At 53.1% G+C, this 27,152-nt stretch overlaps 2 protein-coding genes across 2 annotated transcripts in view; one reads left to right on the forward strand and one right to left on the reverse strand.

The window, feature by feature from the left end:
- The window catches only part of nup155 (nucleoporin 155), a 279,092-nt gene extending 254,364 nt beyond the window's left edge, over window positions 1-24,728 (reverse strand). The window contains exons 1-5 of the mRNA XM_038803930.1: window positions 24,578-24,728; window positions 14,917-15,009; window positions 11,275-11,441; window positions 10,304-10,409; window positions 2,615-2,688 (exon numbers count right to left, since the gene is read on the reverse strand). Coding sequence (XP_038659858.1) covers window positions 2,615-2,688; window positions 10,304-10,409; window positions 11,275-11,441; window positions 14,917-15,009; window positions 24,578-24,728 — 591 coding nt within the window. The remainder of the gene's footprint in view (window positions 1-2,614; window positions 2,689-10,303; window positions 10,410-11,274; window positions 11,442-14,916; window positions 15,010-24,577) is intronic.
- A 558-nt stretch (window positions 24,729-25,286) lies between these two features.
- LOC119969965 (WD repeat-containing protein 70) overlaps window positions 25,287-27,152 on the forward strand; it is a 232,289-nt gene continuing 230,423 nt past the window's right edge. The window contains exon 1 of the mRNA XM_038803933.1: window positions 25,287-25,353. Within this exon, the coding sequence (XP_038659861.1) occupies window positions 25,287-25,353 (67 nt within the window). The remainder of the gene's footprint in view (window positions 25,354-27,152) is intronic.

Below are 27,152 nucleotides of genomic sequence, written 5' to 3' on the forward strand. Positions count from 1 at the left end.
TGTCTCTGTAACACAGTGAACGGGTGTCAGTGTCTCTGTAACACAGTGAACGGGTGTCAGTGTCTCTGTAACACAGTGAACGGGTGTCAGTGTCTCTGTAACACAGTGAACGGGTGTCAGTGTCTCTGTAACACAGTGAACGGATGTCAGTGTCTCTGTAACACAGTGAATGGGTGTCAGTGTCTCTGTAACACAGTGAACGGGTGTCAGTGTCTCTGTAACACAGTGAACGGATGTCAGTGTCTCTGTAACACAGTGAACGGGTGTCAGTGTCTCTGTAACACAGTGAACGAGTGTCAGTGTCACTAACAGTGAATGGGTGTCAGTGTCTCTGTAACACAGTGAACGGGTGTCAGTGTCACTAACAGTGAATGGGTGTCAGTGTCTCTGTAACACAGTGAACGGGTGTCAGTGTCTCTTTAACACAGTGAACGGATGTCAGTGTCTCTGTAACACAGTGAACGGGTGTCAGTGTCTCTGTAACACAGTGAACGGGTGTCAGTGTCTCTGTAACAGTGAACGGATGTCAGTGTCTCTGTAACACAGTGAACGGGTGTCAGTGTCTCTGTAACACAGTGAACGGGTGTCAGTGTCTCTGTAACACAGTGAACGGGTGTCAGTGTCTCTTTAACACAGTGAACGGGTGTCAGTGTCACTGTAACACAGTGAACGGGTGTCAGTGTCACTGTAACACAGTGAACGGGTGTCAGTGTCTCTGTAACACAGTGAACGGGTGTCAGTGTCACTGTAACACAGTGAACGGGTGTCAGTGTCTCTGTAACACAGTGAACGGGTGTCAGTGTCTCTGTAACACAGTGAACGGGTGTCAGTGTCACTGTAACACAGTGAACGGATGTCAGTGTCTCTGTAACACAGTGAACGGGTGTCAGTGTCTCTGTAACACAGTGAACGGGTGTCAGTGTCTCTGTAACACAGTGAACGGGTGTCAGTGTCTCTGTAACACAGTGAACGGGTGTCAGTGTCTCTGTAACACAGTGAACGGATGTCAGTGTCTCTGTAACACAGTGAACGGGTGTCAGTGTCTATGTAACACAGTGAACGAGTGTCAAGTGTCACTGTAACACAGTGAATGGGTGTCAGTGTCACTGTAACACAGTGAATGGGTGTCAGTGTCTCTGTAACACAGTGAACGGGTGTCAGTGTCTCTGTAACACAGTGAACGAGTGTCAGTGTCTCTGTAACACAGTGAACGGGTGTCAGTGTCTCTGTAACACAGTGAACGGGTGTCAGTGTCTCTGTAACACAGTGAACGGGTGTCAGTGTCACTGTAACACAGTGAATGGGTGTCAGTGTCTCTGTAACACAGTGAACGGGTGTCAGTGTCTCTGTAACACAGTGAACGGGTGTCAGTGTCACTGTAACACAGTGAACGGGTGTCAGTGTCACTGTAACACAGTGAACGGGTGTCAGTGTCTCTGTAACGCAGTGAACGGGTGTCAGTGTCTCTGTAACACAGTGAACGAGTGTCAGTGTCACTAACAGTGAACGGGTGTCAGTGTCTCTGTAACACAGTGAACGGGTGTCAGTGTCTCTGTAACACAGTGAATGGGTGTCAGTGTCACTGTAACACAGTGAACGGGTGTCAGTGTCTCTGTAACACAGTGAACGGGTGTCAGTGTCTCTGTAACACAGTGAACGGGTGTCAGTGTCTCTGTAACAGTGAACGGGTGTCAGTATCTCTGTAACACAGTGAACGTGTGTCAGTGTCACTAACAGTGAATGGGTGTCAGTGTCTCTGTAACACAGTGAACGGGTGTCAGTGTCTCTGTAACACAGTGAACGAGTGTCAGTGTCACTAACAGTGAACGGGTGTCAGTGTCTCTGTAACACAGTGAACGGGTGTCAGTGTCTCTGTAACACAGTGAATGGGTGTCAGTGTCACTGTAACACAGTGAACGGATGTCAGTGTCTCTGTAACACAGTGAACGGGTGTCAGTGTCTCTGTAACACAGTGAACGAGTGTCAGTGTCTCTGTAACACAGTGAACGGGTGTCAGTGTCTCTGTAACACAGTGAACGGGTGTCAGTGTCTCTGTAACACAGTGAACGAGTGTCAGTGTCTCTGTAACACAGTGAACGGATGTCAGTGTCTCTGTAACACAGTGAACGGGTGTCAGTGTCTCTGTAACACAGTGAACGAGTGTCAGTGTCTCTGTAACACAGTGAACGGGTGTCAGTGTCTCAGTAACACAGTGAACGGGTGTCAGTGTCTCTGTAACACAGTGAACGGGTGTCAGTGTCTCTGTAACACAGTGAACGGGTGTCAGTGTCTCTGTAACACAGTGAACGGGTGTCAGTGTCTCTGTAACACAGTGAACGGGTGCCAGTGTCTCTGTAACACAGTGAACGGGTGCCAGTGTCTCTGTAACACAGTGAACGGGTGTCAGTGTCTCTGTAACACAGTGAACGGGTGTCAGTGTCTCTGTAACACAGTGAATGGGTGTCAGTGTCTCTGTAACACAGTGAACGAGTGTCAGTGTCACTAACAGTGAACGGGTGTCAGTGTCTCTGTAACACAGTGAACGGGTGTCAGTGTCACTCTAACACACGAATGGCTGTCAGTCACCCGAACAGTAAAGACATCATCATCCTACCTGCAGGACTCCCTTTTCCGAGCGTGTGTATAATATGCTCCGGGAGTTATCGATGGCGATCTGAACTATAGGATCTGCAGAAAAGGAAACAATTTGAAAATGGAATGAATAAAGCACAGGAAGTTGAAAGTTGAAAAGAATAAAAGCAGATGAGCCATCCAGCTACAAAGTAGACAATGGGAACGTCTACCCACCCTGCCAACCGTACCAACCTCTCTCCTTACCATCATCTATGGGCTTGTGGTAAAATTGGGAGTTATTATATATATATATATATCTCTCACAGGCTAGTCAAGAAACTGCCTTAAATATTTATACTGAGCGAATCATCCCTCACAGATAATATCATAGATTATCATAGAATTTACAGTGCAGAAGGCCATTCGGCCCATCGAGTCTGCACCGGCTCATGGAAAGAGCACCCTACCCAAGGTCAACACCTCCACCCTATCCCCATAACCCAGTAACCCCACCCAACACTAAGGGCACTTTTGGACACTAAGGGCAATTTATCACGGCCAATCCACCTAACCTGCACCTCTTTTGGACTGTGGGAGGGAACCGGAGCACCCGGAGGAAACCCACGCACACACGGGGAGGATGTGCAGACTCCGCACAGACAGTGACCCAAGCCGGAATCGAACCTGGGACCCTGGAGCTGTGAAGCAATTGTGCTATCCACAATGCTACCGTGCTGCCCTAGCAGCCCTGGGATATCCTCTGAAACATTACCACCATCATGGTAGCCTTCACCTCATTGACACCTATGTGTCATTAATAAGTCATTGCCAAATAATACTGTACATAAACCTATTGAGGAAACGTCACATCATATACATAACGCAGAGGTGATTTGTGAATTTGTCAGTGCATCAGGCAGGTCTTTGCATTTTCAGAGGGGAACCATTTATCACAAGATCTTCGCTGTGGGACATCTACCGGGAGCATTTGTCAGGAGAGGGGGTTAGTGATAGAGCACGAGCTACGAAGTTCCCATTTTGGGAGGGGGTTAGGGTTAGGGCAGCTGATGGGTACGTGTCACAGGTTATTGGGTTCCCCAGTATTGTGCTTAGTTAATGACATAAAAACTCAGTGTTGACTGAAGTAATTGCGACAGGTTGAGGATTTCCCCAAAGTATCCAGTATGGAGATCAGTGAATCTAATAGGTAAAGTCATTGGCTTGGCAGAGAGAGAGAATACTCTGCGGGAAGCTGTAAAGGATGCAGCTCCCGCAGTGTAGGTGCAGCGGAGGTTTCAATAGTCACGGTAGACTGAAATGTTTCATGGGATAACAAATCCACTTGAGTTGAAGTCTAAAGCTGCAAAGGGACTAGTATCCATACTGGAGTCCTTTGACAAAGATAGAGTGGAAAGTATTTTGTGAAGACGTAAAGATGCTGCGGACAGACATAGCTAGGTTGAGTACGAGGGCATAAATCTGGTACATGGAGTATAATCCATACAAACATACAAATTGAGAGAAGCGGGGCAGCACTGCTGCCTCATAGCACCAGGGACCCGGGTCAGCACAGTAGCACAGTGGTTAGCACCGTTGCTTCACAGCGCCAGGGTCCCTGGTTAAATTCCCAGCTTGGGTCACTGTGTGCGGAGTCTATACGTTCTGCCCAAGTCTGCGTGGGTTTCCTCTGGGCGCTCCGGTTTCCTCCCACAGTCCTGAAAGACGTGCTGTTAGATGAATTGGACATTCTGAATTCTCCCTCCGTGTACCCGAACAGGTGCCTGAATGTGGCGACTAGGGGATTTTCACAGTAACCTCATTGCAGTGTTAATGTAAGCCTACTTGTGACAACAATATTACCTTAATAATAATATTATTCAGGTAGTGTTTTGAGCACACCTTACAAAGCCGAGGAGTGGTTTTTTTGATGGGTGGAGGACAGATGTGCTCGGCGTTTGCCATTTTTGGGGTTTTGGATGTTGTGGAGCTACAGACGGGGGCGGGGGCAGACGGCCTGGCCTTGGTCTCCCTTGCGGCAAGGAGGCAGCTCCTCTCGGGTTGGAGATCAACTCCACCTCCAAGTGCCTCGGTGTGGCTGGGTGACTAGATGGGGGTTTTGCACCTCAAAGGTCGGGTTTACTGTGAGAGGCTGGGTAGAACAGTGTTATCCTAGAAGGCGGCTGGGAGGGGGGGAGGGGGGGGGTGATAGGGTGGAGTTGGGGGGATAGGGTGGAGTGGGGGGGGGTGATAGGGTGGAGTGGGGGGGTGATAGGGTGGAGTGGGGGGGGTGATAGGGTGGAGTGGGGGGGTGATAGGGTGGAGTGGGGGGGGTGATAGGGTGGAGTGGGGGGGGGGTGATAGGGTGGAGTGGGGGGGTGATAGGGTGGAGTGGGGGGGTGATAGGGTGGAGTGGGGGGGTGATAGGGTGGGGCGGGGGGGGTGATAGGGTGGAGCGGGGGGGGGTGATAGGGTGGAGTGGGGGGGGTGATAGGGTGGAGTGGGGGGGTGATAGGGTGGGGCAGGGGGGTGATAGGGTGGGGCAGGGGGGTGATAGGGTGGGGCAGGGGGGTGATAGGGTGGGGCAGGGGGTGATAGGGTGGGGCAGGGGGGTGATAGGGTGGGGCAGGGGGGTGATAGGGTGGGGCAGGGGGGTGATAGGGTGGGGCAGGGGGGTGATAGGGTGGAGTGGGGTGGGGGGGGGAACAGTGGTGAGGTTATAGTGAAAGGGAATGTGAGACAAAATGTGAGCACAAAGATCAAGGTTGACACTCCAGTCATTCACTGGAGGAAGAGACTTCAATCACGGCTCCATCGAGTGGTGTGGGTGGGTGAATGGGCCGGCGCTGAGATGTGTTGGCAGGCAACGTGGCGTGTAGGAGGGGCACGTCAATCCGTGACACTATTTCAAAAACGAACTGGAGAGCTATCCTTGCTGCTGTCTAATATTTATCCCTAAAACAATATCACAAAAAACTAATTTATGGTCATTACCATGGTGCGGTTTGTGGTCAGCTTGTGCTGAAATTGGCAGCCATGTTCCCTATAATAGTGATTACATTTGAAAAGTCATTCACTTGAAGATGCCCTTTGATGATGAAAGCATTACAGAAACGCAAGTCTTTATTTGTTTTTACCACGTCTGGTTCTCTCTGACAAGCGAACACACGGTACAATTAGTCAAATTATATTGTGATTACCCAGGTAGCAGGTGAATGAGATTTGGTATTTTAACATTTTTGCAACCAGCAGTTTCCATCGATGAGACATGTCCCCCTGTATAATGGCCAAAATTCCAGCTAGGCGGAGTCGCCATTGGACCAGGTGATGCTCGGGGAGGTTGTGGTTGGACCAGGTGATGCTCGGGGAGGTTGTGGTCGGACCAGGTGATGCTTGGGGAGGTTGTGGTTGGACCAGGTGATGCTCAGGGAGGTTGTGGTTGGACCAGGTGATGCTTGGGGAGGTTGTGGTTGGACCAGGTGATGCTCAGGGAGGTTGTGGTTGGACCAGGTGATGCTCGGGGAGGTTGTGGTTGGACCAGGTGATGCTCGGGGAGGTTGCGGTCGGACCAGGTGATGCTCAGGGAGGTTGTGGTCGGACCAGGTGATGCTCGGGGATGGTCGCAGTCGGACCAGGTGATGCTCAGGGAGGTTGTGGTCGGACCAGGTGATGCTCGGGGAGGTCGCGGTCGGACCAGGTGATGCTCGGGGAGGTTGTGATTGGACCAGGTGATGCTCGGGGAGGTCGCAGTCGGACCAGGTGATGCTCAGGGAGGTTGTGGTCGGACCAGGTGATGCTCAGGGAGGTCGTGGTCGGACCAGGTGATGCTCGGGATGGTCTGCAGTCAGACCAGGTGATGCTCGGGGAGGTTGTGATTGGACCAGGTGATGCTCGGGGAGGTCGTGGTTGGACCAGGTGATGCTTGGGGAGGTTGTGGTTGGACCAGGTGATGCTCGGGGAAGTTGTGGTTGGACCAGGTGATGCTCGGGGAGGTCGCGGTCGGACCAGGTGATGCTCAGGGAGGTTGTGGTCGGACCAGGTGATGCTCGCAGTCGGACCAGGTGATGCTCAGGGAGGTCGTGGTCGGACCAGGTGATGCTCGCAGTCGGACCAGGTGATGCTCGCAGTCGGACCAGGTGATGCTCAGGGAGGTTGTGGTCGGACCAGGTGATGCTCGCAGTCGGACCAGGTGATGCTCAGGGAGGTCGTGGTCGGACCAGGTGATGCTCGGGGTGGTCGCAGTCGGACCAGGTGATGCTCAGGGAGGTCGTGGTTGGACCAGGTGATGCTCGGGGAGGTCGCGGTCGGACCAGGTGATGCTCGGGGAGGTTGTGGTTGGACCAGGTGATGCTTGGGGAGGGTGTGGTTGGACCAGGTGATGCTTGGGGAGGTTGTGGTTGGACCAGGTGATGCTCGGGGTGGTCGCAGTCGGACCAGGTGATGCTCGGGGAGGTTGTGGTTGGACCAGGTGATGCTTGGGGAGGTTGTGGTTGGACCAGGTGATGCTCGGGGAGGTCGCCGTCGGACCAGGTGATGCTCGGGGAGGTCGCAGTCGGACCAGGTGATGCTCGGGGAGGTTGTGGTTGGACCAGGTGATGCTTGGGGAGGTTGTGGTTGGACCAGGTGATGCTTGGGGAGGTTGTGGTTGGACCAGGTGATGCTCGGGGAGGTTGTGGTCGGACCAGGTGATGCTCGGGGAGGTTGTGGTTGGACCAGGTGATGCTCAGGGAGGTTGTGGTTGGACCAGGTGATGCTCGGGGTGGTCGTGGTTGGACCAGGTGATGCTTGGGGAGGTTGTGGTTGGACCAGGTGATGCTCGGGGAGGTTGTGGTTGGACCAGGTGATGCTTGGGGAGGTTGTGGTTGGACCAGGTGATGCTCGGGGTGGTCGTGGTTGGACCAGGTGATGCTTGGGGAGGTTGTGGTTGGACCAGGTGATGCTCGGGGAGGTTGTGGTTGGACCAGGTGATGCTCGGGGAGGTTGTGGTTGGACCAGGTGATGCTCGGGGAGGTTGTGGTTGGACCAGGTGATGCTCGGGGAGGTTGTGGTTGGACCAGGTGATGCTCGGGGAGGTTGTGGTTGGACCAGGTGATGCTCAGGGAGGTTGTGGTTGGACCAGGTGATGCTCGGGGAGGTTGTGGTTGGACCAGGTGATGCTCGGGGAGGTTGTGGTTGGACCAGGTGATGCTCGGGGAGGTCGCGGTCGGACCAGGTGATGCTCAGGGAGGTTGTGGTCGGACCAGGTGATGCTCAGGGAGGTTGTGGTTGGACCAGGTGATGCTCGGGGAGGTTGTGGTTGGACCAGGTGATGCTCGGGGAGGTTGTGGTTGGACCAGGTGATGCTCGGGGAGGTTGTGGTTGGACCAGGTGATGCTCGGGGAGGTTGTGGTTGGACCAGGTGATGCTCGGGGAGGTCGCGGTCGGACCAGGTGATGCTCAGGGAGGTTGTGGTCGGACCAGGTGATGCTCGCAGTCGGACCAGGTGATGCTCAGGGAGGTCGTGGTCGGACCAGGTGATGCTCGCAGTCGGACCAGGTGATGCTCGCAGTCGGACCAGGTGATGCTCAGGGAGGTTGTGGTCGGACCAGGTGATGCTCGCAGTCGGACCAGGTGATGCTCAGGGAGGTCGTGGTCGGACCAGGTGATGCTCGCAGTCGGACCAGGTGATGCTCGCAGTCGGACCAGGTGATGCTCAGGGAGGTTGTGGTCGGACCAGGTGATGCTCGCAGTCGGACCAGGTGATGCTCAGGGAGGTTGTGATTGGACCAGGTGATGCTTGGGGAGGTTGTGGTTGGACCAGGTGATGCTCGGGGAGGTTGTGGTTGGACCAGGTGATGCTCGGGGAGGTCGCGGTCGGACCAGGTGATGCTCAGGGAGGTTGTGGTCGGACCAGGTGATGCTCAGGGAGGTTGTGGTTGGACCAGGTGATGCTCGGGGAGGTTGTGGTTGGACCAGGTGATGCTCAGGGAGGTTGTGGTCGGACCAGGTGATGCTCGCAGTCGGACCAGGTGATGCTCAGGGAGGTCGTGGTCGGACCAGGTGATGCTCGGGGATGGTCGCAGTCGGACCAGGTGATGCTCGGGGAGGTCGCGGTCGGACCAGGTGATGCTCAGGGAGGTTGTGGTTGGACCAGGTGATGCTCAGGGAGGTTGTGGTTGGACCAGGTGATGCTCGGGGAGGTTGTGGTTGGACCAGGTGATGCTCGGGGAGGTTGTGGTTGGACCAGGTGATGCTCAGGGAGGTTGTGGTTGGACCAGGTGATGCTCGGGGAGGTTGTGGTTGGACCAGGTGATGCTCGGGGAGGTTGTGGTTGGACCAGGTGATGCTCGGGGAGGTCGCGGTCGGACCAGGTGATGCTCAGGGAGGTTGTGGTCGGACCAGGTGATGCTCGCAGTCGGACCAGGTGATGCTCAGGGAGGTCGTGGTCGGACCAGGTGATGCTCGCAGTCGGACCAGGTGATGCTCGCAGTCGGACCAGGTGATGCTCAGGGAGGTTGTGGTCGGACCAGGTGATGCTCGCAGTCGGACCAGGTGATGCTCAGGGAGGTCGTGGTCGGACCAGGTGATGCTTGGGGAGGTTGTGGTTGGACCAGGTGATGCTCGGGGAGGTTGTGGTTGGACCAGGTGATGCTCGGGGAGGTCGCGGTCGGACCAGGTGATGCTCAGGGAGGTTGTGGTCGGACCAGGTGATGCTCGCAGTCGGACCAGGTGATGCTCAGGGAGGTCGTGGTCGGACCAGGTGATGCTCGGGGATGGTCGCAGTCGGACCAGGTGATGCTCGGGGTGGTCGTGGTTGGACCAGGTGATGCTCAGGGAGGTTGTGGTCGGACCAGGTGATGCTCGGGGAGGTCGCGGTCGGACCAGGTGATGCTCGGGGAGGTTGTGGTTGGACCAGGTGATGCTTGGGGAGGTTGTGGTTGGACCAGGTGATGCTTGGGGAGGTTGTGGTTGGACCAGGTGATGCTCGGGGTGGTCGCAGTCGGACCAGGTGATGCTCGGGGAGGTTGTGGTTGGACCAGGTGATGCTTGGGGAGGTTGTGGTTGGACCAGGTGATGCTCGGGGAGGTCGCCGTCGGACCAGGTGATGCTCGGGGAGGTCGCAGTCGGACCAGGTGATGCTCGGGGAGGTTGTGGTTGGACCAGGTGATGCTTGGGGAGGTTGTGGTTGGACCAGGTGATGCTCAGGGAGGTTGTGGTTGGACCAGGTGATGCTCAGGGAGGTTGTGGTTGGACCAGGTGATGCTCGGGGTGGTCGTGGTTGGACCAGGTGATGCTTGGGGAGGTTGTGGTTGGACCAGGTGATGCTCGGGGAGGTTGTGGTTGGACCAGGTGATGCTTGGGGAGGTTGTGGTTGGACCAGGTGATGCTCGGGGTGGTCGTGGTTGGACCAGGTGATGCTCAGGGAGGTTGTGGTTGGACCAGGTGATGCTCGGGGAGGTTGTGGTTGGACCAGGTGATGCTCGGGGAGGTTGTGGTTGGACCAGGTGATGCTCGGGGAGGTTGTGGTTGGACCAGGTGATGCTCGGGGAGGTTGTGGTTGGACCAGGTGAACTTGCTCCACTTCAACAGCTGCAGCCTCCATCAGATTTGCAAATCAAAGCAAGTTGATGGTTGGCTTGTCATATGGTCTGGAGGTACCGAAACCGGGAATCAGGTCTCGTGCCTTTCAATCAAGTTGCAGATATTACCACCAACTCCGCCTTATCCACACTCACCTTTTCATTGCACTTACCGTCTTCAGAGAAGGTGAATTGAAGAAACGAGGGGACAAGAAAGGAAAGAGAGCTCTTGGAGTGATTTATTTTCCTGCATCGTTGGCTAAACCAACCAGCATCAGCCTGGAAAATGAAGCAAATCAAATGGTTCAGCAAAAAGAAATCCAAGTTCTCAATCATAACCACTCTTCGAATCTGCTCCCCAAACCCAGATCCTTCTCAACACACCATCCAACACAGAACACAGACCTGCAGACACAATGCCCCCCCACAATCCATGTTCACACACACCACACCGCACACAAGCTACCTCCCCCCACAAAGCAGCACTACTCCCCTCCCAGATGCCACGTGCCCCTCCCACTCGTTGTGGTGCCCCTCCCACTCGTTGTGGTGCCCCTCACACACATCACGGTGCTGCTCCCCCCCACATCATGCCACCCCTCCCACACGTCACTGTGCCCCTCCCACACATCACGTGCCCCCCGCCCACGCCACCCCTCCCACACATCTCGGTGCTCCTTCCCCCCCCACGTCACGCCTCCCACACGCCACATGCCCCTCCCACACATCACGGTGCTCCTTCCCCCCCACGTCACGCCGCCCACACGCCACGTGCCCCTCCCACACATCACGGTGCTCCTTCCTCCCCCACGCCACGTCACACCGCCCCTCCCACACGTCACGCCACCCCTCCCACACGTCACGGTGCTCCTTCTCCCCCCCCCCATGCCACGCCCCCCCCCACGCCACGTGCCCTTCCTACACGCCACGTTGCCTGCCAACACATCTCAGCGCCGGTCCATTCACCCACCCACACACCATACTCCCCACTCTGTCACCCATAGAAGCCACCATGTTGGACCAGTTTTATCCCAGCATATCACAGACCCGCCAGAACACCCAGCACTCCATCTTCTCACTGCACCGTGCCAACACCCTAATAAAATGCAGCGTTGCTAAGGGAAGAGAGAAAGAAAACAATTACCTGATAGGCAACTTCATACAAACAGCCATCTTTGCCAGCCAGGAATATGCGGCCAGTGTCTGTGGCAGTGACAGCCAGCAAGTAGGTATTGTCAGTGGGAATGGAGTAGAGGGGGTCAGGCAGTAGTTGCATCCCTCCACTCACGCTGTCATTCAGCATTCCCAGCCCTTGGGAGAAGAGCAAGACAAACAGTAAAACCTGACTCCATTCAGAATAGTTAACCATTCAACAGTTACCACTCATTCTGCTCAGAGATTGATGCCTCACAGCGAATTGGCAGTTACTGATGCACAATATATCCAGTGATCCGACAGCAGAGAAAGGGGAAACCTCTCTGCTCCCATCCCTCACAGCAGCCCCTGCACACAGCATCCATCCCAACATTGAAGCCTGTATCTCAGAGGACTGGCCATTTAGTAGCCCTCCCGCCATGTCAGAGTGTCTTCTGCCAGTCAACAACATGGGCAACAAGGCGACACAGTGGTTAGCACTGCTGCCTCACAGCGCCAGGGACCCGTTTCAATACCGACCTCGGGTGACTGTCTATGTGGAGTTTGCACGTTCTTCCTGTGTCTGTTTGCTCCAGTTTCCTCTCAGTCCACAAATGTGCAGGTTAGGTGGGATAATGGGGATAGGGCGGGGGAGTGGGCCTGGGGAAGGTGCTCTTTCGGAGGGCTGGTGCAGACTTGATGGCCCAAATGGCTTTCTTCTGCACTGTAGGGATTCTATGGATTTTATCAGAATTGACCTGCAACCTCACCCCATATACTAGCTTTCACACAGTCACCCAGATTTGAAACGTTAGCTCCCTTTTCTCTCCACAGACGCTGTCAGACCTGCTGAGATTGTCCAGTATTCTCTGTTTTTGTTTCAGATTCCAGCATCCAGTGTACTTGGCTTTTACCCAGATATTCACCACTGCCCTCGATACTTTGCAACAACTTAAATCTCAGATTTAAAATTAAACACTTGATCCAGCACCAATTTCCATCTGTGGGTTCCAAACTTCTGCCCCATTTGTGTGGATAAATGCTTCCCAATTTCACTCGAAAGGTCCAGCTCCATAATTTACACAATGTCACCTATTCCAAGACTCACCATTCAGTCAAAATAATTTCTCTATCTACCTACATAAGAACATAACTAGGAGCAGGTGTTGGCCATAAAACCGTCGAATGGTCTCCTTCTGCACTGTAAATTCTATGATAATTCTATGAATGTTAACAGTGCATTTGCCTTCGTAACTGTCGTATGAACCTGCACGTTAACCTTAAGAGAATTGTGAACAGTCCCTTTGTGCTTCTGATTTCCTCAGCATCTCCCCAATTAGAAAATAGCCTATGCCTTAATTTCTCCTTCCAAAGTAATAATCTCACACTTTTCCACATTGTATTCCGTCTGGAATAGGGGTTGGTTTAGCACAGGTCTAAATCACTGGCTTTGAAAGCAGACCAAGGCAGGCCAGCAGCACGGTTCAATTCCCGTACCAGCCTCCCCAAACAGGCGCCGGAATGTGCCGACTAGGGGCTTTTCACAGTAACTTCATTTGAAAACGAAAAAATGAAATGAAAATTGTCACAAGTCGGCTTCAAATGAAGTTACTGTGAAAAGCCCCTAGTCGCCACATTCCGGCGCCAGTTCGGGGAGGCTGGAACGGGATTTGAAGCCTACTTGTGACAATAAGCGATTTTCATTTCATTTTCATCTGCCACTTCTTTGCCCACTCTCCGAGCTGTCCTTCTGTAGCCCCCCTGCTTCCACAATACTACCTGTCCCTCTAGAGATCTTCGTATCATCTGCAAACTTAGCAACAGTACCTTCAGTTCCTTCTTCCAGATCATTAATGTGTATTGTGAAAAGTTGTGGTCCCAGTACCGACCCGAGGTACACCACCAGTCACCGGCTGCCATCCTGAAATAGACGTCTTTATCCCCACTCTCTGCCTTCTGCCAGTCAGCCAATCCTCTATCCATGCCAGGATCTTACCCTGAACACCATGGGCTCTTAACTTATTTAACAGACTCCTATGCAGCACCTTGTCAAAGGCCTTCTGGAAATCTAAATAAATCACATCCACTGGTTCTCCTTTGCCTAACATTTGGAGTATTCTGTTCAGTTTTGGGCATCTTATTTAAGGAAGTTAAAGTCCTGGAGGGAGTGCAGAGGAGATTTACGAGAATACCAGGAATGAGGAATTTTAGATACAAGGAAAGATTGGAGAAATTGGGCTTGATTCCTTGGAGCAGAGAAGATTAAGAGGTGACTTTATTGAGGCGTTCAAATTTCTGAGTAATTTTGACAGGGTAAAGAAGGATATTCAGTTTCCAATAGTCGGTCTGTCAGTGACTAGAGGTCACAATTTCAAGATGGTCAGCAAGAGAGCTGGGAGTGAGATGGGGAGAAGCTTCTTTACTCAGAGAGTTGCTGGGGTTTGGAATGCGCTGCCTGGGAGAATGGTGCAGGTGGATTCCATAGGTTTCAGAAGAGAGCTGGATATATATTTGAAAGTGATGAATTTAGAGGGTGACGGAGATTGGGCTGGGGAATGGGACAAGCTGGGTTGCTGTACTGGGGGCCGGTGAGACACAATGGGCCAAATGGCCTCCTTGTGTGCTGTAAAATATGTTGGTTCCATGAATTTATATAGAGGGACCTTTCCTCTGTGGGGGGAAAACAATTCGTTCCCTGCTGCATTCATAACCACCTCGATCAGACTCAAATTGACAGCTAATCAGCACCCTTTTCTCATGTCATATCAATTGCTGCACCCCTTGAAACTTTGTGGGTGGGATTCTCCATCCGCGGGATCCTCCACTTTGCCGGCAGTGCACTTACGCCCAGGGATTTCCCAGCGACGGGAGGGGGGTGGCCACAATGAGAAACCCCATTGGCCGGCTGACTGACGGAATATCCCACTGCTGGAGGGGATGCGCCACACCAGAAAACGGGTGCAGCGGGATGGAGAATCCCGTCCTGTATTCTTGTGACTGTCCTGATGAGTGCAAGACGAAAAGCTTCAACAGCCTGTCTACTTTTTCAGCAATACTCAAGTCCTGTGATGAAAGTGACTAAAAACAAATAAATATTGAATGAGAAACAAAAACAGAAAATGCTGGAAAATCTCAGCAGGTCTGGCAGCATCTGTGGAGAGAGAACGAAGCTAACGTTTCGAGTCTGGATGATTCTTTGTCAGAGCTGAATTGAATGAGGATGGAAGATGCAAGTGAACGCCAAAATAATATCAAAAGATGAAAATGAAATCCTATGCACACGTTATCCTTTGGAGACGGTTTGGAGTGCCCAATCATCACTGGATGGATTATCTATGCCACTAGGTATGGAACTCAGACAATCACAACAATAACCCAGGTGCCTCTGCACTTACTCCCTCTTTAGAATTGTCACCCTTTAGTGTATCTTGTCTCTGCATTTTTCAAAGCAAAATTAATCACCAGTGTTTTCATAGGCATTTAATCTGTAAATGTGTCTGCCCATTTCACAAGCCTGACCAAGTCCTTGTGAAGTCTATCACTGTCCTCATTCTTCACAATACTGCCAAGCCTTGTATTACACGAAGCATGACATTTATCCCATCGTGTTCAAGTCCTCTAAAATTTAAATACAGATTGATTATTTCAGCACCTGTCTGGGAGTTGGCGAAGCTGACACCCAGAATCACAATGTCCACAGGAGTGGTCAGAACAAGCAGCTGTCTGATGTGAGGTTGGAATATCCCTGGAAACACAAATTAGATTATTATTAAAGAGTTGACCAGATGAAATGAACATAAAATCCAAAGTCAGACACTGTCCAACTCTGGCGTTTAAAACAAACAGATCAACTACTCACCCTGCATGTTTAGTGTCACTCAATTCATCAGGCTACATGCACTTCTGTCACTGCCCTGATCACAAACAACACTATCCAGTCCATGTCCCGAGCACCAGTGTCCAGTCCATCGATCGGTCAGTCTCTGTCCCGAGCAGCAGTGTCCAGTACATTGATCGGTCAGTCTGTCCCGAGCAGCAGTGTCCAGTCCATCGATCGGTCAGTCTCTGTCCCGAGCAGCAATGTCCAGTCCATCGATCGGTCAGTCTGTCCGGAGCAGCAGTGTCCAGTCCATTGATCAGTCAGTCTCTGTCCTGAGCAGCAGCATCCAGTCCATCGATCGGTCAGTCTCTGTCCCGAGCAGCAGTGTCCAGTCCATCGATCGGTCAGTCTCTGTCCCGAGCAGCAATGTCCAGTCCATCGATCGGTCAGTCTGTCCGGAGCAGCAGTGTCCAGTCCATTGATCAGTCAGTCTCTGTCCTGAGCAGCAGCATCCAGTCCATCGATCGGTCAGTCTCTGTCCCGAGCAGCAGTGTCCAGTCCATCGATCGGTCAGTCTCTGTCCCGAGCAGCAGTGTCCAGAACATTGATCGGTCAGTCTCTGTTCCGAGCAGCAGTGTCCAGTCCATCGATCGGTCAGTCTCTGTCCCGAGCAGCAGTGTCCAGTCCATCGATCGGTCAGTCTCTGTCCTGAGCAGCAGTGTCCAGTACATCGATCGGTCAGTCTCTGTCCCGAGCAGCAGTGTCCAGTCCATCGATCGGTCAGTCTCTGTCCCGAGCAACAGTGTCCAGAACATTGATCGGTCAGTCTCTGTCCCGAGCAGCAGTGTCCAATCTATTGCCCTGTCACAGTCTCTGTCCCGAGCAGCAGTGTCCAGTCCATCGCCCTGTCACAGGGATCAGTGTTGGTCCTTGCAGTTTGTGGTTTATGTAAATGATTTGTGATATGAATGTAGGAGGGCCGATCAGTAAGTTTGTGGATGATACAAAAATTGGTGGGTGGTAAATTGTGAGGAGGTTAGCCTTCGATTACAGGAGGACACAGACTGAACTGTTCCCTGTAAGAACACTATTTATAACACCCTATGCTGCTCTTGTTTGGCCTTGTTCCGCACTGTAACCAATCACTGATTGTCGATGTACCATTGTCAATGTTCTCTGTTGATTATTCTTTTGTCTACTATGTGTGTACTGTGTACGTTCCCTCGGTCGCAGAAAAATACTTTTCACTGTACTTCGATACATGTGACAATAAATATCAATCAATCAGATGGGCTGTTTGGTGGCAAATGGAAATCTATCCGGATAAGTGTGAGGTGATGCACTTGGGCAGGACAAACAAGGCAAGGGAATACATGATAAATAGCAGGACCCTGGGAAGCACCGAGGATCAGAGAGACCTTGGTGTACATGTACATTTGTCCTTTAAGGTAGCAGAGTGGTTCAGAAGGCATATGGTACACTTGCCTTTATTAGCCGAGGCATAGAGTTTAAGAGCAGGGAGGTTATGCAGGAACTGTATAAAATGATGGTTAGGCCACAGCTAAACTATTGTGTGCAGTTCTGGAATCCATTTAATAGGAGGGATGTGATAGCACTGGATTCAGATTTTGTGTATTGTCCGATGTACAGTGAAAAGTATTTTTCTGCAAGCAGCTCAACAGATCATTGAGTACATGAAAAGAAAATACATAATGGGCAACACATGGTACACAATGTAACTACATAAACACCGACATCGGGTGAAGCATACAGGGTGTAATGTTAATCAGGTCAGTCCATAAGAGGGTCGTTTAGGAGTCTGGTAACAGCGGGGAAGAAGCTGTTTTTGAGTCTGTGTGTGTTCTCAGACGTTTGTATCTCCTGCCCAATGGAAGTAGTACAGAGGAGATTTACCAGGATGTTGCCGGGGCTGGAGAGGTTCAGCAATGAAGAGAGATGGATGGATTGGAGTTGTTTTCCTTGGAACAGAGGACACTGCATGGGTCATGACTGATATGTATAAAATGGGTGGCACGTTGGCACAATGGTTAGCACTGCTGCCACACAGCACCAGGGACCCGGATTCGATTCCGACCTTGGGTGACTGTGTGGAATTTTCACATTCTTCCCGTGTCTGCATGGGTTTCCTCCGAGTACTCCGGTTTCCTCCCACAGTCCAAAGATGGGCAGGTTTGTGGGACTGGCCGTGCTACATTACACTTTGTGTCCAAAGCTTAGGTGGGGTTATGTTGATAGGGTGGGGGATAGGCCATGGATGGGTGATCTTTCAAAGGGCGGGTGTAGACCGAATGACCCCACTCTGTACTGTAGGGATTCTATGATTGTATAAAATTATGAGGGGCATAGATAGAGTAGACAGGAAGAAACCGTTCCCTATGGTGGAGGGCGGGGGCGGGCATAGATTTAAGTTATGGGGCAGGAGGTTTAGAGGGGATGTGAGGAAACACCTTTTCACCCAGAGGGTGATGGGAGTCTGGAACTCGCTGCCTGAAAGAGTGGTGGAGGCAGAGACCCTCAGACCAATTTAAAAGTATGTTGATGTGCATTTGCGGGGCGGCATGGTGGCACAATGGTTAGCACTCCTGCCTCACAACGCTGAGGTCCCAGGTTCGATCCTGGACCCGGTCACTGTCTGTGTGGAGCTTGCACATTCTCCCCATGTTTGCGTGGGTCTCACCCCCATAACCCAAAGATGTGCAGGGTAGGGGGATTGGCCATGCTAAATAAATGAAAAAAACGAAAATCGCTTATTGTCACGAGTAGGCTTCAATGAAGTTACTGTGAAAAGCCCCTAGTCGCCACATTCCGGCACCTGTCCGGGGAGGCTGGTATGGGAATCGAACCGTGCTGCTGGCCTGCTTTAAAAGCCAGCGATTTAGCTGAGTGAGCTAAACCAGTCAAAAGTGAGCTAAACCAGCCCCAAATAGTCCCTTAAATGGAAAAAAAAAGATTTGGGTACTCTAAATTTATAAAACCTAAGATGTGCAGTTGCAAGGCTACGGGGCAGGGGCTGGAAAATAATTAGATAAGTTAGGTGGTTGTTTTTGGCTGCCACAGCCATGATGGGCCAAATGGCCGTTTATGTGCTGTAGAGTTCGGTGACTCTATAACAGGGTCTGCTGCGAGCAGCAGTGTCCAGTCCATCGATCGGTCAGTCTCTGTCCCGAGCACCAGTGTCCAGTCCATCAATCGGTCAGTCTCTGTCCTGAGCACCAGTGTCCAGTCCATCGATCGGTCAGTCTCTGTCCCGAGCAGCAGTGTCCAGTCCATCGATCGGTCAGTCTCTGTCCCGAGCACCAGTGTCCAGTCCATCGATCGGTCAGTCTCTGTCCTGAGCACCAGTGTCCAGTCCATCGATCGGACAGTATCTGTCCTGAGCACCAGTGTCCAGTCCATCGATCGGTCAGTTTCTGTCCCGAGCAGCAGTGTCCAGTCCATCGATCGGTCAGTCTCTGTCCCGAGCAGCAGTGTCCAGTACATCGATCGGTCAGTCTGTCCCGAGCAGCAGTGTCCAGTCCATCGATCGGTCAGTCTGTCCCGAGCAGCAGTGTTCAGTACATCAATCGGTCAGTCTGTCCCGAGCAGCAGTGTCCAGTCCATCGATCGGTCAGTCTGTACCGAGCAGCAGTGTCCAGTACATCGTTCGGTCAGTCTGTCCCGAGCAGCAGTGTCCAGTCCATCGATCGGTCAGTCTGTACCGAGCAGCAGTGTCCAGTACATCGATCGGTCAGTCTGTCCCGAGCAGCAGCGTCCAGTACGTCGATCGGTCAGTGTCTGTCCCGAGCAGCAGTGTCCAGTCCATCGATCGGTCAGTCTCTGTCCTGAGCACCAGTGTCCAGTCCATCGATCGGTCAGTCTCTGTCCCGAGCAGCAGTGTCCAGTCCATCGATCGGACAGTATCTGTCCTGAGCACCAGTGTCCAGTCCATCGATCGGTCAGTTTCTGTCCCGAGCAGCAGTGTCCAGTCCATCGATCGGTCAGTCTCTGTCCCGAGCAGCAGTGTCCAGTCCATCGATCGGTCAGTCTGTCCCGAGCAGCAGTGTCCAGTACATCGATCGGTCAGTCTCTGTCCCGAGCAGCAGTGTCCAGTCCATCGATTTGTCAGTCTCTGTCCCGAGCAACGGTGTCCAGTCTATCGATCGGTCAGTCTGTCCCAAGCAGCAGCGTCCAGTCCATCGATCGGTCAGTCTCTGTCCCGAGCAGCAGCGTCCAGTCCATCGATCGGTCAGTTTGTCCCAAGCAGCAGCGTCCAGTCCATCGATCGGTCAGTCTGTCCCGAGCAGCAGCGTCCAGTCCATCGATCGGTCATTCTGTCCCGAGCACCAGTGACCAGTCCATCGATCGGTTAGTCTCTGTCCGATTCCAGTCCATCGATCGGTCAGTCTCTGTCCCGAGCACCAGTGTCCAGTCCATCGATCGGTCAGTCTCTGTCCTGAGCAGCAGTGTCCAGTCCATCGATCAGTCAGTCTGTCCCGAGCACCAGTTTCCAGTACATCGATCGGTCAGCCTGTCCCGAGCAGCAGTGTCCAGTCCATCGATCGGTCAGTCTCTGTCCCGAGCACCAGTGTCCAGTCCATCAATCGGTCAGTCTCTGTCCTGAGCACCAGTGTCCAGTCCATCGATCGGTCAGTCTCTGTCCCGAGCAGCAGTGTCCAGTCCATCGATCGGACAGTATCTGTCCTGAGCACCAGTGTCCAGTCCATCGATCGGTCAGTCTCTGTCCCGAGCAGCAGTGTCCAGTCCATCAATCGGTCAGTTTCTGTCCCGAGCAGCAGTGTCCAGTACATCGATCGGTCAGTCTGTCCCGAGCAGCAGTGTCCAGTCCATCGATCGGTCAGTCTCTGTCCCGAGCAGCAGTGTTCAGTACATCAATCGGTCAGTCTGTCCCGAGCAGCAGTGTCCAGTCCATCGATCGGTCAGTCTGTACCAAGCAGCAGTGTCCAGTACATCGATCGGTCAGTCTATCCCGAGCAGCAGCGTCCAGTACGTCGATTGGTCAGTGTCTGTCCCGAGCAGCAGTGTCCAGTCCATCGATCGGTCAGTCTGTCCCGAGCAGCAGTGTCCAGTCCATCGATCGGTCAGTCTCTGTCCCGAGCAGCAGTGTTCAGTACATCAATCGGTCAGTCTGTCCCGAGCAGCAGTGTCCAGTCCATCGATCAGTCAGTCTGTACCGAGCAGCAGTGTCCAGTACATCGATCGGTCAGTCTGTCCCGAGCAGCAGTGTCCAGTCCATCGATCGGTCAGTCTGTACCAAGCAGCAGTGTCCAGTACATCGATCGGTCAGTCTGTCCCGAGCAGCAGCGTCCAGTACGTCGATTGGTCAGTGTCTGTCCCGAGCAGCAGTGTCCAGTCCATCGATCGGTCAGTCTCTGTCCTGAGCACCAGTGTCCAGTCCATCGATCGGTCAGTTTCTGTCCCGAGCAGCAGTGTCCAGTCCATCGATCGGACAGTATCTGTCCTGAGCACCAGTGTCCAGTCCATCGATCGGTCAGTTTCTGTCCCGAGCAGCAGTGTCCAGTCCATCGATTTGTCAGTCTCTGTCCCGAGCAGCAGTGTCCAGTCCATCGATCGGTCAGTCTGTCCCCGAGCAGCAGTGTCCAGTACATCGATCGGTCAGTCTCTGTCCCGAGCAGCAGTGTCCAGTCCATCGATTTGTCAGTCTCTGTCCCGAGCAACGGTGTCCAGTCTATCGATCGGTCAGTCTGTCCCAAGCAGCAGCGTCCAGTCCATCGATCGGTCAGTCTCTGTCCCGAGCAGCAGCGTCCAGTCCATCGATCGGTCAGTCTGTCCCAAGCAGCAGCGTCCAGTCCATCGATCGGTCAGTCTGTCCCGAGCAGCAGCGTCCAGTCCATCGATCGGTCAGTCTCTGTCCTGAGCAGCAGTGTCCAGTCCATCGATCGGTCAGTCTCTGTCCCGAGCACCAGTGACCAGTCCATCGATCGGTTAGTCTCTGTCCCGAGCAGCAGCTTCCAGTCCATCGATCGGTCAGTGTCTGTCCCGAGCAGCAGTGTCCAGTCCATCGATCGGTCAGTCTCTGTCCCGAGCAGCAGCGTCCAGTCCATCGATTTGTCAGTCTCTGTCCCGAGCAGCAGTGTCCAGTCCATCGATCGGTCAGTCTGTCCCGAGCACCAGTGTCCAGTCCATCGATTTGTCAGTCTCTGTCCCGAGCATCAGTGTCCAGCCCATCGATCAGTCAGTCTGTCCCGAGCACCAGTGTCCAGTACATCGATCGGTCAGTCTGTCCCGAGCAGCAGTGTCCAGTCCATCGATCGGTCAGTCTCTGTCCCGAGCAGCAGTGTCCAGTACATCAATCGGTCAGTCTGTCCCGAGCAGCAGCGTCCAGTCCATCGATCGGTCAGTCTGTCCCGAGCACCAGTGTCCAGTACGTCGATCGGTCAGTGTCTGTCCCGAGCAGCAGTGTCCAGTCCATCGATCGGTCAGTCTCTGTCCTGAGCACCAGTGTCCAGTCCATCGATCGGTCAGTCTCTGTCCCGAGCAGCAGTGTCCAGTCCATCGATCGGACAGTATCTATCCTGAGCACCAGTGTCCAGTCCAATGATCGGTCAGTCTCTGTCCTGAGCAGCAGTGTCCAGTCCATCGATCGGTCAGTCTGTCCCGAGCACCAGTGTCCAGTCCATCGATTTGTCAGTCTCTGTCCCGAGCATCAGTGTCCAGCCCATCGATCAGTCAGTCTGTCCCGAGCACCAGTGTCCAGTACATCGATCGGTCAGTCTGTCCCGAGCAGCAGTGTCCAGTCCATCGATCGGTCAGTCTCTGTCCCGAGCAGCAGTGTCCAGTCCATCGATCGGTCAGTCTCTGTCCCGAGCAGCAGTGTCCAGTACATCAATCGGTCAGTCTGTCCCGAGCAGCAGCGTCCAGTCCATCGATCGGTCAGTCTGTCCCGAGCACCAGTGTCCAGTACGTCGATCGGTCAGTGTCTGTCCCGAGCAGCAGTGTCCAGTCCATCGATCGGTCAGTCTCTGTCCTGAGCACCAGTGTCCAGTCCATCGATCGGTCAGTCTCTGTCCCGAGCAGCAGTGTCCAGTCCATCGATCGGACAGTATCTATCCTGAGCACCAGTGTCCAGTCCAATGATCGGTCAGTCTCTGTCCTGAGCAGCAGTGTCCAGTCCATCGATCGGTCAGTCTCTGTCCTGAGCAGCAGTGTCCAGTCCATCGATCGGTCAGTCTCTGTCCTGAGCAGCAGTGTCCAGTCCATCGATCGGTCAATCTGTCTCGAGCAGCAGTGTCCAGTCCATCGATCGGTCAGTCTCTGTCCTGAGCACCAGTGTCCAGTCCATCGATCGGTCAGTCTCTGTCCTGAGCAAGCATCGGAATCAGGGAAATTAATAATGGCAGAAAAATTTAATTTTGCATCGGTCCTGACGACAGAGGATAATGCAACATCCCAGAAATAGCTCCAAATCTGGAATTGGAAGGGTGGTTTATTTCAAATTCTAATTTAACATCTACTCTGTGATGTGAACCTGGAAGCCGAGAGCATTACTCTCGGTTTGTGGTTTAGGGGGATTGGAGGGAAAACCTTTACATGGGAATCCAGAGCTCACTTCCTGAAAGGGAGTGGAAATCCCAACCTTTAATTAGTATTTAGATGAGAATTTGCTATGCCTCAGCAGTATACAAGGGTACAGAGCAAGTGCTGGAAAATGGAGTTAAAACAGATAGGAGCTTGGTGGTAGCACAGACACGTTGGGCCGAAAGGCCTCGTTCTGATCGTCAGATAGAGGGGGCCACATATTTAATAATGAAAGCAGGGTTCAACACTCACATCCCAATGCTCAAGTGTGAGTGGATGCAAAGAATCAGCTCTGACTCCAGCGGCCGGTGCTCAGAGTTTGTGTGACTCCCAGCGGCCAGTTACTCAGGGTTAGTGTGACTCCCAGCGGCCGGTTACTCAGGGTTAGTGTGACTCCCAGCGGCCGGTTACTCAGGGTTAGTGTGACTCCCAGCGGCCGGTTACTCAGGGTTAGTGTGACTCCCAGCGGCCGGTTACTCAGGGTTAGTGTGACTCCCAGCGGCCCGTTGCTCAGGGTTAGTGACTCCCAGCGGCCGGTTGCTCAGGGTTAGTGACTCCCAGCGGCCGGTTGCTCAGGGTTAGTGATTCCCAGCGGCCGGTTACTCAGGGTTAGTGACTCCCAGCGGCCGGTTGCTCAGGGTTAGTGACTTCCAGCGGCCGGTTGCTCAGGGTTAGTGACTCCCAGCGGCCGGTTGCTCAGGGTTAGTGACTCCCAGCGGCCGGTTGCTCAGGGTTAGTGATTCCCAGCGGCCGGTTGCTCAGGGTTAGTGACTCCCAGCGGCCAGTTGCTCAGGGTTAGTGACTCCCAGCGGCGGATGCTCAGGGTTAGTGACTCCCAGCGGCCGGTTACTCAGGGTTAGTGTGACTCCCAGCGGCCGGTTACTCAGGGTTAGTGTGACTCCCAGCGGCCAGTTGCTCAGGGTTAGTGACTCCCAGCGGCCGGTTGCTCAGGGTTAGTGACTCCTAGCGGCCAGTTGCTCAGGGTTAGTGACTCCCAGCGGCCAGTTGCTCAGGGTTAGTGTCTCCCAGCGGCGGATGCTCAGGGTTAGTGACTCCCAGCGGCCGGTTACTCAGGGTTTGTGAGACTCCCAACAGCCGGTTACTCAGGGTTAGTGTGACTCCCAGCGGCCGGTTACTCAGGGTTAGTGTGACTCCCAGCGGCCGGTTGCTCAGGGTTAGCGACTCCCAGCGGCCGGTTGCTCAGGGTTAGTGACTCCCAGCGGCCGGTTGCTCAGGGTTAGTGACTCCCAGCGGCCGGTTGCTCAGGGTTAGTGACTCCCAGCGGCCCGTTGCTCAGGGTTAGTGACTCCCAGCGGCCCGTTGCTCAGCGTTAGTGACTCCCAGCGGCCCGTTGCTCAGGGTTAGAGACTCCCAGCAGCCCGTTGCTCAGGGTTAGTGACTCCCAGCGGCCGGTTGCTCAGGGTTAGTGACTCCCAGCGGCCGGTTGCTCAGGGTTAGTGACTCCCAGCGGCCGGTTGCTCAGGGTTAGCGACTCCCAGCGGCCGGTTGCTCAGGGTTAGTGACTCCCAGCGGCCGGTTGCTCAGGGTTAGTGACTCCCAGCGGCCGGTTGCTCAGGGTTAGTGACTCCCAGCGGCCCGTTGCTCAGCGTTAGTGACTCCCAGCGGCCCGTTGCTCAGGGTTAGAGACTCCCAGCAGCCCGTTGCTCAGGGTTAGTGACTCCCAGCGGCCGGTTACTCAGGGTTAGTGACTCCCAGCGGCGGGTGCTCAGAGTTTGTGAGACTCCCAGCAGCCGGTTGCTCAGGGTTAGTGACTCCCAGCAGCCCGTTGCTCAGGGTTAGTGACTCCCAGCAGCCGGTTACTCAGGGTTAGTGACTCCCAGCGGCGGGTGCTCAGGGATTGTGTGGACTGGGAGTAGGATGAGCAGCTGTGTCTGGGTCTGCTCCTCAGCAACTGGAACTGGAAAGAACCACTCACCTGTTCGAGGTTTTACCAGACCCACCGACAGAATTGTCTCGCTCAGTCCGTCGAAGTACGCCAAATCACCCCTGAAAGGGAAGCAGCGAATGAACAGAGGAGAACAATGGATTTCACATGATTGTGTGAAGCTGCTCAGGTCTAGCAGCATCTGCAGGCCCCACAATACAGGAGGCCATCCCGGCCCGGTGAGCTGGCACCGACCCGCTGGAAGAGCATCTTACCAAGGCTCACTCCCCCACCCTGTCTCCGTCACCCCACCTAACCTGCACATCTCTGGAGAGAGAAACACAGATAACGTTTAGAGTCCGTCTGATTCTTCAACATAACTGAGGAGGGATAGAGATGGAAAAAATTATAAAGCTGGAAAAAGGGTGGAGGTGAAGCAGAATCAAACAGCCAAAGCTCAGGACAGATTGACCAAGATATCACAGACACAAGGCAAGGTGGGTGTTAATGGTGGCATTAAGGACCAAAGACGCCCACATGCTGCATCTGTTTTATGCATCACCCAGTTTGCCTTTAGTCTCCACTGTGTAGAGACTGTCTTGGGAAGAGCGAAAACAGCGGAACAAATTAAGGGACGTGCCCGTGGAATGTTGCTACACCTAAAAGGCGCGTTTGGGCACTTGGACAGTGAGGAGGTAACAGGGCAGATATGCAGTCGGTGGGTTTATAATGAATATGGTGGTCCTATCTATCGCTGGAAATGGAGAGTGAAGGAAGGGAAGTTTTGGAGATGGGCCATGTGAAAGTGAGAGAGGTGGAAATTGGAAGTACAAATCAATAAATCTTTCCAGGTCCAGACAAGAGCATGAAGCAGCACCGATACTGTCATCGATGTCACACACAAGAGTTGTGGGCGGGCTTGAGGACTGGAACAAGGAATATTGCACATAGCCCACAAAAAGACGAGAATAACTGAGGTCGTCTGGAGGGTTGGACGTCAATACTGCAGAGGAGGGCAGTCGGCCGGAGAACTAATAATCGTTTGACATGACGTGAATATGACCATGAGAAATAGAACAGGAGTCGGTGATTCGGTGCCTCAAGCCGGTTACGCTATTCAAAGAATCATGGCTGGTCCGATATTCCTCGATTCCCTGACTGATCAAGAATCTGTTTATCACAGCCTTAATATACACAAAGACTCTGCCCCACAGCTCTCTGGGCCAAAGATTCACAACGCTCAGAGAAGAAATTCCTCCTCATCTCAGTGTTAAATTGGCCCCCGTTTATTCTGAGACTGTGCCCTCTGGTCTGAGACTCTCCATAAACATAGGATCAGATTCAGGTCATTTGGCCCATCAAATCTGCTCCGCCATTCGATCAGAGCTGATAAGTTTCAGATTCCCATTCTCTTGCCTTTTCCCCATAACCACCGATCCCCGTATTATCAAATCAGTTACAGCACTTTAAATGCTGTTGAGAGGAATGATCTTAATAAAAAAAATGATTTTTATTGTCACAAGTAGGTTTACATTAACACTGCAATGAAGTTACTGTAAAAGCCCCTCGTCACCACATTCCGGCACCTCTTCGGGTACACAGAGAGAGTATTCAGAATGTCCAAATTACCTAACAGCCCGTCTTTCGGGACTTGTGGGAGGAAACCGGAGCACCCGGTTAGGATGGGAATAGAGGGATACAGACCCCGGAAGTGTCAGATTTTAGTTTAGATGGCAGCATGGTCGGCACAGGCTTAGAGGGCCGAAGGGCCTGTTCTTGTGCTGTACTTTCTTTGTTCACCAGGAAACCCACGCAGCACGGGAGACGTGCGGACTCCGCACAGACAGTGACCCAGCAGGGGAATCGAACCTGGGACCTTGGCCCTATGAAGCCACAGTGTTAACCACTGTGATACCATGCTGACCTCTCCAGGGAAAGGCAGATTATCTAAATGGTGGTAATTCGAAAGGGGAAGTGTAACAGACCTGGTGTCATGGTGGAACAGTCGCTGAAGGTTGACAGGCAGGTACAGCAGCAGCGAGGAAAGCTAATGGCATGCTGGACTTCAAGAATTACAGAAAATACAGTGCAGAAAAGGCGGAAAAGTGTGAGAATGCAATAGTTATACTGCAGTGCATCTCGTAGATGGTACACACAGCTGCCAATGTTTGTCAGTGTGGAGGGTTTCAATGGAAGGCGAACATCAAGTGGCTGCTTTGTCCTGGATGGTGTTGAGCTTCTCGAGTCTTAGAACATAGAACTGTACAGCTCAGTACGGCCCTTCGGCCCACGATGTTGTGCCGAACTAGCCTGAAACTAAGATCAAATCAACCTACTCCCATCATTCTAGTGCACTCCATGCGCCTATCCAATAACCGCTTGAAAGTTCCTAAAGTGTCCGACTCCACTACCATAGCTGGAGTGCGTTCCACCCCCAACCACTCTGAGTAAAGAACCTATCTCGGACATCCCTCCTATCCCCCACCCCGAACCTATAGTTATGCCCCCTTTAACAGCTACATCCACCCGAGAAATAGTCTCTGAACGTCCACTCTCTCTATCCCCCTCATCATCTTATAAACCCTATCAAGTCACCTCTCTCCTCCTTCGCTCCAATGAGAAAAGC

Source organism: Scyliorhinus canicula, chromosome 8 (genome assembly GCF_902713615.1).
Source record: "Scyliorhinus canicula chromosome 8, sScyCan1.1, whole genome shotgun sequence".
NCBI lineage: Eukaryota > Metazoa > Chordata > Chondrichthyes > Carcharhiniformes > Scyliorhinidae > Scyliorhinus > Scyliorhinus canicula.